The sequence below is a fragment of the Capricornis sumatraensis genome, chromosome 23 (genome assembly GCF_032405125.1).
Source record: "Capricornis sumatraensis isolate serow.1 chromosome 23, serow.2, whole genome shotgun sequence".
Classification (NCBI taxonomy): Eukaryota; Metazoa; Chordata; class Mammalia; order Artiodactyla; family Bovidae; genus Capricornis; species Capricornis sumatraensis.
In genome coordinates this window covers 18,214,194-18,229,350 of record NC_091091.1, presented here as the reverse complement: position 1 = coordinate 18,229,350, position 15,157 = coordinate 18,214,194, and the positions used below count along the sequence as shown (strand labels likewise).

Here is a 15,157-nt window from a genome sequence, read left to right as displayed (position 1 = left end):
GATGTTGGAGGTGGGATGCTTGGATGTGGGTGTGGGACTGACTCACAGGGTTGGGAAGTGGTGCAGGGAATAGCCAACTTGCACCGCGTTAGCTCTGGGGGTGGCTAAGTGGAGCCAAAGTATTGATTTTTTCCGGGAATCAAGGTCAAGTTGGTCCAAGTGAGAAGCTTGTACCTTGTTGAGTTGCTCAGTCGTGTCCTACTCTTTGCAGCCCCATGGACTGAAGCACGCTAGGCTTCCCTGTCCTTCACCATCTCCTGGAGCTTGCTCAAACTCATGTCCATTGAGTCAGTGATGCCATCCAACCATCTTGTCCCCTGTCATGCCTTTCTCCTCCTGCCTTCAATCTTCCCCAGCATCAGGGTCTTTCCCAATGAGTCAGCTCTTGGCATCAAGTATTGAAGCTTCAGCATCAGTCCTTCCAATGAATATTCAGGGTTGATTTCCTTTAGGATTGACTGGTTTGTTCTTCTTGCAGTCCAAGGGACTCGCAAGAGTCTTCTCCAACACCACAGTTCAAAAGCATCAGTTCTTCGGCATTCAGCTTTCTTTATGGTTCAACTTTCACATCCATACATGACTACTGGAAAAATGATTACTTTGAATAGATGCACCTTTGTTGGCAAAGTAATGTCTCTACCTTTTAATACACTGTCTAGGTTGGGCATAACTTTTCTTCCAAGGAGCAAGCATCTTTTAATTTCATGGCTGCAGTCACCATCTGCAGTGATTTTGGAGCCCCCCCCAAAATAAAGTATCTCACTGTTTCCATTGTTTCCCCATCTATTTGCCATGAAATGATTGGACTGGATGCCATGATCTTCAGTTTTTGAATGTTGAGTTTTAAGCCAGCTTTTTCACTCTCCTCTTTCACCTTCATCAAGAGGTTCTTTAGTTCCTCTTCACTTTCTGCCATAAAGGTGGTGTCATCTGCATGTCTGAGGTTACTGGTATTTCTCCTGGCAATCTTGACTCCAGCTTGTGCTTCATCCAGCCCAGCATTTCACATGATGTACTCTGCATATAAGTTAAACAAGCAGGGTGACAATATACAGCCTTGATTTTCTCCTTTCCCAATTTGGAACCAATTCATTGTTCCATGTCCTTGTACCTTGGATCTTGTTTTTATAGATGCCCAAACTCTTCATATTGCCTTATGACTTACCTATTAATTATTCATATAAATTTGTTTATTATTATTTATCTGTTGGGACTTCCCTGGTGGTCCACTGGTTAAGACTTCACCTTCCAGTTCAGAGGGTGCAGATTTGATCCTCGGTTGGGAAACTAGGATCCCACATGCCTCATGGCTAGAAAACCAAAGCATAAAACAGAAATAGCATCAAAACAAATTCAATAAAGACTTTCAAAATAATCCACATCAAAAAAATATTTATCTGTTGTATTCCTCTCTCCCTCACTGAACTGAGGTCTTTATGGATAGAGACCACCTCGTTCTCTTCTACTCCCCAGCACTCAAGACAGTGCCTGGCACAGAGTTCAGTAAATATTTGTCAAATGAACAAATTAATGAATGAGTCCAAGGAGACAGGAAATCGGTAGTGCTGGGGACTAGGTGAGGGAATAAAGTCCATCATCTCACTACAATTCTTCCCATATGCAGATACCGCGGTCACTTCATTAAGCAGAATCTACACGTTTCTATTATGTAGGAAATTTCAGATAGATTACTACTAATGGGTTGTAGAAGCTTAATTGCCTTCTCCATGCCTGCAATGTACCAGTTACTATGCAAAGTTCTGTAACTAGAGCCCATGGCAAGAATGCAGACAAATCTTCTCTTCTGACACCAACATTTCTTTTCTTGTCTTTTCAGAAAAAAACAATTCTTTTTTTTCTTATTTCTAACCCACCAGGGAAGCCCACCCCCTCCTGCTACCATGATGCTACCTATTGTCACCGTACTTTGCGTGTATGCTAAGTCCCTTCAGTTGTGTCCAACTTCTTGCGAACCTATGCACCATAGCCTGCCAGGCTCCTCTGTCCATGGGATTCTTCAGGCAAGAATATTGGAGTGAGTTGCCATGCCCTCCTCCAGGGACTCTTCCCGACCCAGGGACTGAACCCGTCTCTTTCCTTCTTCTGCATTGGCAGACAGGTTCTTTACCCCTAGTGCCACCTGGGAAACCCTGTCACAGCACCATCTACCCCAAAACTTGGCAGTTTATAATAGCTTTTTTTTTTTTTTATGACACTGTGTAAATCATCCTGATTCATTCCTTGCTGGTCTTGCCTGGGATTGCTGCCACAGCAATAACCATTAAACCTCCCAAGACCCAGGCTTTAAAATGTGCATGCCATTATCTCTGTCACATTTTATTGACCAGAGCAAGGCACAAGTCTAGCCCAGATTCAAGTGATGATGAAAGACATCCTACCTCTTAATGGGAGTACTTGCAACTTCACACTGCCGAGAGATATGGCTGTTAGGAGGCACAATTTGTTATTTTAACAATCCACCGTAGTTACCTTCACACCCTGACTCAGAACTGAGAATGGTCCCAGCAAATCTATTTTGTCTCCGTGTTCTCTCTGCTAATTTTCTTTATGGATTTTCAGAAAACTACTTTGTTCAATGGGGATATTTATCAATGGAGTCTTTAACTAGGGGTCTTTCCTGGTCTACTTTTTGTTAAATTTCCCCCCCTTCTTAACCCTCTGTCATTACTCTTGGTCAGGTGTCCCCTGGATCTAGCCTGCCCATCATCTTTGATTCTGCCAAAGAGCAGAAAATGCCTACAGAGCGTTCAGTCATCTCTGAGGCAAATGCTATTCTTGCTGTTGGGAAACCCAGTCTGTGTGTGTCTTTACAACTGAGCTGTCTGCTTCCAACTTCATTCCCTCTAGTTTGTTGCAGTTCTTGCCTCCTCCCCTTGCTTGGACCCAGGCTGTGGGGAGTGATATCTTTGGAGGTTTCGTGGGCAAGAGTCCAGGAGATGAGGAGACAGTTCTCTGGTATAGGAGCGTCTTTGTTTGGAGAACTCTGAGCTGACAGTTTTATTCCCTAAGGGCATCTGCCAAAGCTGTTCTTAGTTTAGCAGAGTGTCAATGCTAAGGGTTGTCCCATATAAAAGGGGGGATGTGACTGCAGCAGTTTACACAGGGACGTCTCTTGTGGTAAACATCTTCCGGAGCCCACCACAGCGCTGCCCGCCCCAGGATGTGCTTGGGGGGAGGTGGGAAGGGGCCCCCAGCCTGCAGAGCCATCTGACTGTGAGCCGTGGTTGCTCCTGCTGCTTTGGTTTTTGAAGTCTCCACACTTCCTAACTCTATCGGGGATCTAACGCACCTTAAGATCTCTTTCTTGGGTGGTGGGAAACACTGGCTGGAGAGAGGACGATGTCAGGAGGGTGTGTCCAGGCCTGCCTGCGTTCGGGTCCAGGGTTGGCTCCCCATCACTAGCTTTGTACTCAAGTGAGTCTCTGAGGCTCTGCAGGTTGGTATTCTCACCTTAGAGAGGACCCCACATAACAACAGCACCTGCTTCTTCGGGTGTTATGAGGATTAAATGAGATGGTGCATTTAAAGGGTTCAGCCGGGTCCTGGCTCGTAGGCAGTTCCCATGAATGGACAGCGTGTGTGAGCACACACTGCCCTCACAGCAGGCTGCTGGCCGAGTCGCCTCCACCGTGTGAGTTTCCACAGCGTCAGTTAGTCTGAGTTGCCAAGAGATTATACAGGGCCCTGCATTTTGTGCAGCAAAATGTCTTTCTCCAGGGGAATCAAGACAACAATTACAAGTAAAAACGTTTTGTATTGGAGCAGAAGCACCCATGTTTAGATTCATAGGATTTAGACTTTGATGCAGTCATCCTCTGTGGTTTCACTCTTGGTGAAACCGGTGAGGTCAGTGAGGGAGACCAGGGATTCCACAAAAGTGTCTCTAAAGGACCCAGAGACGAGGCAATAGTGAGAGACAGGCCAGGTGGTGAAATGTTGGGGCAAGCGGTCCTGAAACAGACATCGGCAGACAGTCCGGTTAACAATGAAAAGAAAGTGAGCTTGAAATCTGATTTAGAAAAAAAAAAAAAAAGACGTATATACAAAAACAAAAAGGAAGAAACAGGGACTAATATATATTTTCGAAGGTAATGCTGACCTTAGGGAAAAGGAAACATTTGAAAGTGAGAGAGAAGAGAAAGGAGAGAACAGCTAATAACTAGGTAACAAGGATTTTTTGCGTTCCCTTTTGAGTCTAAATAGCTATTTTGCAAAACCTTTTGATGCCAGTGTCCTGTCTTGGCTGTGGGATTTAATTCAAGAAGCCTTTGTTGAGGTCTGCTCTGCTGTAGTTCCCCTGAGGGCAGAGATGAAGGACCTGGTCTCTCTGCTGGAGGAACTTACTGTTTAGTACCGAAGATAATTATCATCAATCCCAAAAGATAATACAGTTTGATAAGAAGAATCATATCGAATTAGACAAGAAAGGCCCAGAGGAGGGAACGACTCACTCAGGATGGGAGGGATAGAACCTCTAAAAGGGATAGCCATCTGATGGAGTTTTGAAGATATGAACAAGAGTTTGGTAGTGGTCAAGAAGATGGGTGGTGGGCAGCCTTGGCAGAGGACAGCTTGCTTAAGGGCATGTTTAGGGCAAGAAGGAGGATGAAGTTGTTTATGGTAAAGGTGGAAGAGTCAGAAGAGGAAGGCTGAAGCCAGCGAGCCCAGGCCTGGAGCTTCAGGTGATGGTTGCAAGTGGGTGAAGGCCTCCAAGCGGAGTGGGCACATGCATGCCCTTATATTCAGGATGATCACATTGCTACATTGGGTGGGGAGAGAAGAGTGCCTGAGCCTACAGTGGGGTGACTACTAAAAAGAGTTCAGGAACGGAATCCTGATAGCTAAGGCAGTGGTCTGGAATGAGGAGAAGGGCATAGATTCAAGAAATGGATAAAGGGTGCTACAGACAGGCCCTGGTTCCTGGTTTCAACAAGGGAGTGAGAGGGAGAAGACAAAGCCAAGGGCACCTTCAAATTCAGTCTCAGGTTCATGGAAAGAGCAGAAAAATGGAGTGCATTAGGTTTTGAATGAATTGGATTTAAGAACTCCATAGGACAGTGCAGTGGAGGGGTCACTAGACATGTCTCTTAGCAGATGGTTCTAGAACTGGAATCAGAGAATTAGCTGTCAGCCTATAGGTGTTCCCTGGTGGCTGAGACAGTAAAGAATCTGCCTGCGTTGTGAGAGACCTGGGTTCGATCCCTGGGTCGGGAAGATCCCCTGGAAAAGGAAATGGCAACCCACTCCGGTATTCTTGCCTGGAAAATTCCATGGACAGAGGAGACTGGTGGGCTACAATCCACGGAGTTGCAAAAAGTCAGACACAACTGAGCGACACTATAGGTATTGGTTAAAACCCAGATAGCAGGTGGAGCAGGAGAGAGGAGAGAAGAGGGAGAGTGCAGGATTCTAGAAACAGCATTTGCAGGAGGCAGGAGAAGAAGATCCTAACTTGAGAGAGCGGTGTCTGGGGAACCAGGGGGAGGAGAGTCTGAGAGGGGAGGGCCCGGCAGAGGGGACCATGCTGCAGGGAGAGCCGCTGAGCGCTGACAAGTGTTCACCCAACTTCTTGGTCACTGGCTGGTGACTGGTGACCATCGCTTGTGTAGTCAGACTGCAGCTGGATTGAGGAGTAAAGGGTCAGTAGGCAGCCAGACGATTCTTTCCAGATTCTTGGTTAAGAAGGGATGGAAAGGAACAGGGTGGTAACTGGAGAAGGCCCTGCCCTCCAGGAGAGGTCCCTGATGGGGTCTGGAAGCAGAGTGGGAGGGTCAAGCAAGGGGTTAACCACGCCCATGACAGGGAGACGTGAAGAGGGCCAGTGTCAGCCAGGCAGCCCAGTGGGCCTTTGTCTGCTTTGCTCCTCTTAGATTTCATTCCCACTGGAGCAGAGCGAGATGGTCAGGCTCAAAGAGGCTGCCATGACCATCTAAACCAATCTCTCACCGACCAAAGGGGCGAACTGAGGCTCAGAGAGGGAAGGGACTTGTCTGAGCTCACCAGGTGGCAGTCAGGCCTTAGACAGAGATCTCTAGGCCAGAACTCTGCTGTTACCTCCTGTCCTCTGTATTCAGCCCATTTTCCATCTGATTATCCCTCCTGCCAGCAAAGACCCCAAACCCTGAACGCCTTCTTTCACCAACCCATCAACCAGCTCTTGCTGACCAGCCCCTCCCTGAGAACCTCTCACTGTACTGGTTCCCAGACTCTCTCTGGAGCCTCTCCAAGACCTGTCCACGTTGGGAGCTGCCCGTTGCACAACTCCAGAGGGCGCCACTCACACGATCATCTCTGAATGGTGCTCCCTGCAACTGTGCAGTAGGGGCGGTGGTGAGGGGGACCCTGAGGCCCGGACCTGTCAGGGAATTTGTGGAGATGCTCGGGACACTTCAGTAAGGAAGCCCTCAGGGCCACTGGGCTAGGGCATATTTTTAAACTTGGCAGAGTCATTTTCCCATTGGAAAGGGAGCTGGCAGCTGAGGAAATGGAATGCTAACATGCCAGTGCCAGGCCAGGCAGCCCCGTGAGTCACACCACCAGGGGTGGGCAGGCCAGGGGGTAGGAATGTGGATGGGGTGTGGACAAGGACAGGAAGACTCTCAACCCCTACATGGATGGCCTGACAGCCTTGACTTTTCATTCTCCTTTCTCCCTCTCTCCTTTCTTCCTGTAGAGGAGTTTTCTTGGACACCATCCTCCCCCGACGAGATGACAATGGTGTCAGGCCAACCATCGGCCAGCGTGTGCGGCTCAGTCAGGGAGACATAGCTCAAGCCAGGAAGCTGTACAAATGCCCAGGTAACTGTAAATCACGGGGTTCCAGGGCCTCCAGAGCACCACAGAGACCTCTCAACCACTGTTTGCAAGCATCCCTGGGGCTGGGAAGATACCTCGGGGAGTGTGCCGCTGTTAGGAGGTGGTAGACAGTGTGGAAAGTCCAACCAGTGGAGTGGTTGCAGGCAATGAAGCCAGTGAGGACTCTTAGAGGCCACAGCTTAACTTGTGGGAAGCTTTGGAATTCTCTGGCAAAGCCCTGATGGTCAGAAGAGGAAGAAGTCATAGTGGAACGACAGTGAACGGGGGTCCAACGCAGTGTGCGTGCCACAGGGGTGAAAGTGCTCTCCTTGCTAAGGGAGTAGGGGAGGTGGGTTTGGTAAAACAATAACCCAGGGTTTTGCAGAAAGGCAGAGTGGGGGAGCATGCTTTTGGAAGGGTGGAAGCCGGCTTTCCAAACACGGGAAGGCAGAGGGTATCTCAGTGCCGTAAATGAAGTCACTTCTGTGATCTCGGGCTCTCCTAACCATCCAAGGTGCTGGACAGTGGCCAATATTCTGCCCTTGGAGGCTGGACAGGACACTGGATCCCAGCAGATGTCTGTTTCTCTTCCAGTTCAGAAGCCCCGGCCCTTGAGTTTGCCCTCTTTGCTTCCATCTCATCGGCTTCAGCATCATCACCTCCCCCTCCCCCCGACCTGCTTGCCACCCTAGGAGAAACTCACTTCAGCCCCTTTAAGTTGCTGAGCTTCAGTGGAAAGCACTACTTTACAGCAGGCACATTTTTACCAGTGATAGGAGAAAAGGCAATTTGGTGGCTTGGAGAGGAAAAAGGAACTTCTACTACCAAAAGATCTGGTTATCTTTTCCAAACTCTTAGACCAGACCTGCATATGATCATAGGACAGAATATTTGAAATAGGGGTAATCTTAGAAAATTGGCCTATCACTTTTTTTTTAAACCACACTGCCGGCAGGATGCACTTACTCATAAAGCCACAACCGTATTTGGTCCCCATAGGATGGCAGTGCTGGCGCTGCTCCCCTCCCAGGCCACCGTTCTGGGAGACTCACTTCCTCCTACAACCCACTTCCCGACCATCTGTGTTCTGGACCTGCCCAGGAAAGCCCTCTGGCTGCCCCAGCTTGTGTGCAGAGGACCGTGTGGGACTGCTCCATCATGAAACTCTAGGAAATGTGTCCATCCAGCTATTAGTCGTCTGGGGGTATGTTAGGGCTGAAATACAGGACACATGTATCATATAACCCTGCTGCATTGAAAGAGAAATCTTATAGCATTCCCTGGGAAATGCCATAGTATTTATTTAGTTATAATGTATATATGTATGCCTCTTGCTTCCCCCCGAAGGATTGGAAGCAGCTGGTAAATACCATGGAGCCATACAGTAATGTGTCTGTCCCTGCAGAATGTTGATGATTATTCTAAAATGATTTCCACAGAACCCTCGGGGGTGTTGACTGCTGGGCGTAATCCTCACGATGCCTGGCAGTTGTTCAGTAACATGATATTGAAGCCCCGATGTACAGGATTTCCTGAGGTCAAGGATGGGCCGTTCTCCAGCCATCCCTTCCTACAGCTCCCCAAACTGCATCTTGAAGCAGTTTCAAGCAGTCACTGAAAGCAAAGGTGGTTGCCACGTGGAGGCCACACTGAATGGAGGAAAAGAAGGAAGTGTGTGTCCCACACTTTGGAGGTGGCCCCATGAGTCGAGGGGCACTCAGCAAATCATCACTCTTGTCTTTGAGTTCTGAATCCCTAGAGGTGAGGGAATACGAAACCCACAGCTTCCAAGCTTATGCCTACAGACATTGTTTCTTTTGAGAACAGATTAGGGGAAATACCGCTCACATACATAGGACTAGGTTCCAGACTCCAGGCAACCCTCAAACATTCAAGGGAAGAATATCCCACTGTAGAATGTGCCAGCTTCCTGTGCTGCTGGTCATTTTCCTTCTTTTTCTTGACTATTCCATGCTCTTTCACAGGTGGGTAGCAGAAAAAGAAGAGACAAGATCTCACTTAGCAGCTGATGTACATTTCAAAGTATTTTGTTTTCTCTTTCTTTTTGCTCCACATGCTTGCCCTTTCATATTCTCTCTGCCACAGATGTTATTAGCAGTAATTATAATGGCTGCTATGTAGGGGGTACTCATGGTGTGTTAAGCACTGTGCTGGGCTGTTTCATGTAAAGCAGATGGTTTCATTAACCCTCTAAGCAGGTCCCACCCATTTCACAGATAAAGAAAACTGAGGCCCAGCAAAGCTGGGACATGTGCCCACCACCCAACCGCCAGCTGGAGAGCTGAATTCAAAGCCAGCTCTAGGCTGTGCTCAATCCTGACAGCCTCAGAGGAAACCCTTAGGGTGTTACTTTTTGGCCCCCAGGCCTAGTTTTTGCTTTTATCGGTCAGATGTCAGTCTGCCTGCCATGCTTTTCAGCAAGGTGTTCCTGGGGCTTTGGCTGGTTAACTGAATTTGCTTGGCAGCCCCGTCCATGGGCGGGAAGCGTGTGCAGATGCCTGAATCACATGTCTTGTTTTGCTTGTGCAGCATGTGGGGAGACCCTGCAGGACACAATGGGGAACTTTTCTGCACCTGGTTTCCCGAACGGCTACCCTTCTTACTCCCACTGTGTCTGGAGGATATCAGTCACTCCAGGAGAAAAGGTAGGTATGAAACCACCTCGGGAAATGACATTGTATTCTTTGAATTGGGTGAGGCATGAGGAATTAGTGTTATTATTCATAGTAGTAATGGTATCTGTTATGTTATGTTATGAGCACCTACTATGTGCCAGTTACAGGGCAAGCTTGCTGAACATTCATGATTTCTGGACTTTCCCACCCGCCTTCCCCATACAAATGGAGGCCTGTGTACTACATGTCCACTGGAGTTCTAAATCAAGCTCACGTCTGGTCAAACAAAGTAGGCGCTATCCTCCTACCTTGATAAAGACACCAGCAGGATGCTCTGGAAGGCAAGGGACCAACTTAGAATTTCCTGACACCTCAGATTCTGTGTATCAAAGTGGTACTATAAGAAGAGTTAGCCCCCAACCATGGCTGTCCCTCTTCCTCTTCCCAGCCCCAGTTCCATCTAGGAGCAACCAGGGCACACCCCAGCCCACAGTCCCAAGCATTCTCTACACCTACCTTGTAAACAGCTGTTGCTGGGCTTCCCTTCTTGTGGAAGTGGACGGGTCATCTGTGTTGTCCACCTTTGGGAGGATGGATCCAAGGCAGAGATCTTTGCACACCCTGGATTCCTGTCCTGGGTGCAGTTTAAGGTGTAGGATCTGGGAAAATCCTGGTAGGCACATTCCTTTGGTTCTGAAGATTCCACAGCCCTCTAAAGTTAAGCCCAGGGCAGGGGTCTCTTTTGCCCTGGTGCAGGGGTGGTATATTCTTAACCTTTCTGCAGGGTTCATCTTCTTGTCTCCATTATATGAACAAAGAATCTGAGTCTCAGACATTTAAAAAATTGCCCCCGTCCACTACAGGATATAGAACTGGGAACTGGGGCTTCTGCACCTCCAAGTTTGTTTTTTTCCCCTACACCTCTCTACAAAACCAAAGGTCCTTCAGGTTCTCTTGTTGCAGGAAGGAGGACCCCTTCCAGGGCCCGAAACTGGGCTCTTGTCTAACACTCGGAAATGAATTGTCCGAGGAGACACATGTGCTGACAAAGCAAGGGATTTTATTGGGAAAGGGCACCCAGATGGAGAGCAGTACGGTAAGGGAACCCAGGAGAACTGCTCTGCCGCGTGCCTTGCAGTCTCAGGTTTTATGGTTATGGGATTAGTTTCCGGGTGGACTTTGGCCAATCACTCTAATTTAGAGTTTTTCCTGGTGGCACACGCATCGCTCAGCCAAGATGGATGCTAGTGAGAGGGATTCTGGGAAGTGGACGGACACACGGTGTCTCCAGGAAAGACTGAGTGATGGCTAGGAGCCACTGTAAGCACTTTCTAGGGGCTAGGCATTGTTCTCCGCATAGCATGTGGAGCCTCTCACGTAGTCCTCACTTCCTGTGACTATTACCACACTCCTTTTGCAGGTGAGGAAATGAACTTGCCTAAGGCCACTTGTTTGTTGTAGAGCTGGGATTCGACCCCAGGCAATTTGATTTGGAGAGCCTGGATAGTTAATCATCCTAAATTATTCCACAAAGCAGACAGGCTAGACGTTTAAACATGCATTCATACACACAGACTCACATGCACACACACACAACAGCCACATGCTCACATCCTTCCTTTGGCTCTAGGCATTTGTAACACTGTGGTTGTCATCTTGAACCTAAGAGACTTCAGAGCAGTCTGCCTTGAGCAGGTTTGCTGTCCTTGTGCCTGCAGGAGGCTCCAGTGGAGGGAGGCAGGAAGGAGGAGGAGGAGGAAGAGGAAGGGATGTGGTAATCCCTAAATTGTTGAATTGCCCTGAATAGCAGAGGCTATGTGATATGTGTGAACAGCAGAAGATTCACCAAGCCCTAATTATAAATGCTGACTGGGGCAGGGAGAATATATCACTGAAATTCCAGCCCCAGTTATTTCGACTTTGGCTTCATCCAGCCTACTCCAGAGGTGTTAGTAATCAGCAGACTTGATTGATTTGAGTTTCGCCTCCTGTGCATCAGCCTCTTCCCCTGTGGTCTTCATGGCTCACTAATATACCTAAATAATTAGCCTGAATAATTATCCATTCATTTACATTGTGAACATGTTACTGAGGAAGTTGTAATAACATTTCCGTTCTGAAAATTTTCAAAGCAAAGGCTAAAGAATTATATTGCAACCAGTTAGCAAGGATTACCGAGCCCTTCCTTCCTGAATTCCAGCATTGTGAGAGAGATGAAAGAAATCTAAGGTATAACCTCTGTCTTCAAGAGACTTAGAGTTGAGAGTCCTTTCTTCACCCCTAGGGAGTCTGATTTAATTGAAGGAGGGGCATTTGCTCAGCACCAGTACTGTTTTTAACTTCTGAAGTGAGTTCAATCCACAGGCAGGTTGAAAGAAGAGTAACATCTCTCACACACACACACACACACGCGTGCGCGTGCACACACACACACACACACACACACACTACAGCACAGGAGGTGAGCTGGCCGGTTATTTTCCGGTACTGACTTCACTTCCTAGGAGATTATAGGGCTCTGTCGAAGATGGTGCTGCCTGTCCTGAGACCTGAACTGTGGAGCTGTGGGCACTCTCAAGATAGGCTATGCAAAGAGCCCTTACTGCTCCATGTCCACGCAGTGTGGCTTGATTTTTTTAAATCGCCCTTTATCGAGTGTCTGTTATGTCCGGGCATGGCACTATACATGCCATATGCAGTTTCTCATGCAGTCCTGTCAAAAACCCAGTGGTGGACATGTTGTTTTACAGGTGAGAAAGCTAAAAGTCCAAGGGGAAGTATTTTCCCAAGATTTCAGAGCTGGAAAGAAATCCAGATCTTCCTGCTTCTAAAAACACCTGCTCTAGAATCACTCTAAGAGAGAGGGAAGAGTTCACCTACTCTAGAATCACTCTAAGAGAGGGGGAAAGTTCCAAAAAGGGAAAGTCAAGTTTATCTGGGTAATCAGGGAAGGCCTCAGGGAGGAGGGAGGGGCCCCCCCGATCTGGGTCTGGGAAGGACCCATTTGTACAGATACATCAGGGTGTACCTGGAAAACAAGGTCAGGTAGGCTGGGTGCTGGAGGCTCTGAAAAGTAAGCCAAATTTAGTTTATGAGACAGGTATATAGGTAGCCACTGAGGTTTTCTGAGCACAGGAGGGATCTGGTAAACATGAGCTGTAAGTGCAGGATTGATCCAGAAGACCTGGTGTGCAGAATGGTCGGGGGTGCAGCAGGCCTGGTGAGGTGGAGCAAGACTGGCTCATAGCAGGGACTCCGACATCTCAAAGGAAGAAAGTCCATCAGCGCTGGCATAAACAATGGAGGCCAGGGAGAACTAACCCCAAGGTAGAGCACCTCAGTGACTGGGGTGAAGGTGTCCCCTACAGACAGGGAAGCTGGGAGGACGGTGTTTTTCTTTTGAGGTGCCCTCCAGTTAATGGCATCACCGATTCAATGGATATGAGTCTGAGCAAACTCTGGGAGATGGTGAGGGACAGGGAAGCCTGTGTGCTGTAGCCCATGGGGTCGCGAAGAGTCAGACACGACTTGGTGACTGAACAACACAGTTGATGGGCCAGCAGAAGAGAGAGAACAGCGGACAGGGCACAGGCTGCCACGGCAAAAACCAGAGAGGAGAGACTCCAAGCAGAGAGGCCAGGGAATGAGGACAAGACCCAAGTCCTTTCCATGTGGCCAGGAGCGCTGCAGAGCCTCCAGCCCAAAGGTTTAGTAGAGATGTAAGACCCGGGGCTATAAGAACAGAAAAGGAAGCGGTCTTTGGAAGCAGGAGAGTGAAGATGCTAAAAAAAGGTGAACTGACTGTGAGCAAACCCCCCACCGCCCCGGGTGGGAAAACGTCAGGGGTGCAGGGGCTGGGGCATTGCCCTTATGCAGGACTCTGGAGAGAAGAAGAGCTGAGAGGTGACAGGTGAGGACACGCCAAGCACAGACAAGGAGCCCACCGGAGAGCTGCAGCCAGACAGTCCTGGGCACCATGCGTGGTGAGCTCCAAGCAGGGGTGAGGGGGGAGGGCAAACTTGACCTCCGTCTGGGCTGGCTGGGCTGGAAGGGGCGCAGGGCCCATGTGCTGAGCCTGCAGGGCCACCCAGCCCCTTCCATCGCTTGTGGACTAAGGCACCGACTGAATGGCCTCCAGGGGGTCTCAAGATTGTCCAAAGGAACTGAAGCGTCCTTCCCAGTCCCTCAAAACCCACCTCCCTCCTCACCTCTCCTGCCCCCTCGCTCCAGACAGGCACACAATGACCTCTACTGATGGCTCAGCACAGTTCCCGAAGCGTCTCCTTGGTCTGCTCGTGTCAAGCCCTCGCACCACAATTCTGTCTGGCCCTCCTCTACCCATGCATCCCGTTCCCCTTAGGTTAAATGCCACCTCCTCCAAGAAACCTTCTTGTCCCCGGGGCAGAATCTGGTTCTCCTTCCTCGAGGCTCCAGAATGCCTTTCTGTCCATCCCTGTCTTTTCAGCATATCTTCCGTAGTGTTCTAATTGATTTGGCACATCTGTCCTCCTCTCCTTCTCTGAGTTTTGGCAGAGAACTTACAGGCAAGAACTCTTTCTTACTGACCTTTCTATCTTGGTTGGCCGACACAGACTGGCACACAGTAGGTGGTCAATGAACAATGGTGGAATGAATGAATGAATGAACAAAATTGCAGGAAGGTTATTAACACACCACACCTCAGAAGAGTGAGGTCACGGACCAGGGAAACATTGATCACAGAGAAGCTCGGATGCACTCAGGCTCACCCCGGGCCCTTTAGAATGATTGATGATGTTTTAAGATCTTTTCGTATCTCTAAACTTCACTGACCCCTTACCTCCTCCCAAATCCCCAGTCTCAACGCATCCTGGCCTGTGTTTTTAATGCGTCTTGCCTTCTGTAAACCACTAAGTGACTTCAAAAGCTCAAGTTATTCCCCAGACAGAACCATAGAACCCATCTCCTCTGTTTACTCCTCATCCTGTTTAAGGTTTATTATTTAATGTCATGAGGTTTCCTGTGAATGCGTTTTTGAGAGGACACTCCTACTGTGGTCTGAGAGCTCTGTATGCTAAAGGGTAACGTGAGAACACCGCTATGCAAGATGTATTTTCAAAACTCCTCAGACTGGGCTGCCAAAACTCACTTTACGGTAACTCTTTACAGATCGTCTTAAACTTCACATCCATGGATTTGTTTAAAAGCCGCCTGTGCTGGTACGACTACGTGGAGGTCCGGGATGGTTACTGGAGGAAAGCCCCCCTGTTGGGTGAGTTGACTTCAGAGAGCCTTAAAAGAGATGTGCTCAGATGCTCTCTGTGATGCTCTTAAATGTTTGGAAGGGGCCATCCACCAGTCACAGGAAGCTCTCACGGGTTGTGTCGTTGTAAAACTCTGAACACTCCATTTGGCCGCACATGTTAAAAGCTTTTAAAACTGCGAATACTCTTTGACCCAGCCGTTCCACTTCTTGGAATTTATCCTAGGGAACTAATTAAGGAACTGTGCAAAGCTCTCGCTACAGGGACATTCACTGAAGCAGGAAACATTGAAAACAATTTAAATATTCAACAGTAGGGGTTAGATGAATAAATTATAATACATCTTTTCCATGGAAAACTATCCAGCCATTAAAAACAAAGTTGGACTATTTATTGATACAGAAAGATGTTTGTTGTACATTGCTATGCAAAAGGTGTTGCAAAATGGATATGCAGTAAGAT

General features: G+C 48.4%; 1 protein-coding gene across 1 annotated transcript in view; it reads left to right on the top strand.

Moving 5' to 3' along the window:
* Positions 1 to 15,157, top strand: part of TLL2 (tolloid like 2) — a 141,089-nt gene that overhangs the window by 93,023 nt on the left and 32,909 nt on the right. The window contains exons 8-10 of the mRNA XM_068961545.1: positions 6,695 to 6,819; positions 9,367 to 9,482; positions 14,601 to 14,703. Coding sequence (XP_068817646.1) covers positions 6,695 to 6,819; positions 9,367 to 9,482; positions 14,601 to 14,703 — 344 coding nt within the window. The remainder of the gene's footprint in view (positions 1 to 6,694; positions 6,820 to 9,366; positions 9,483 to 14,600; positions 14,704 to 15,157) is intronic.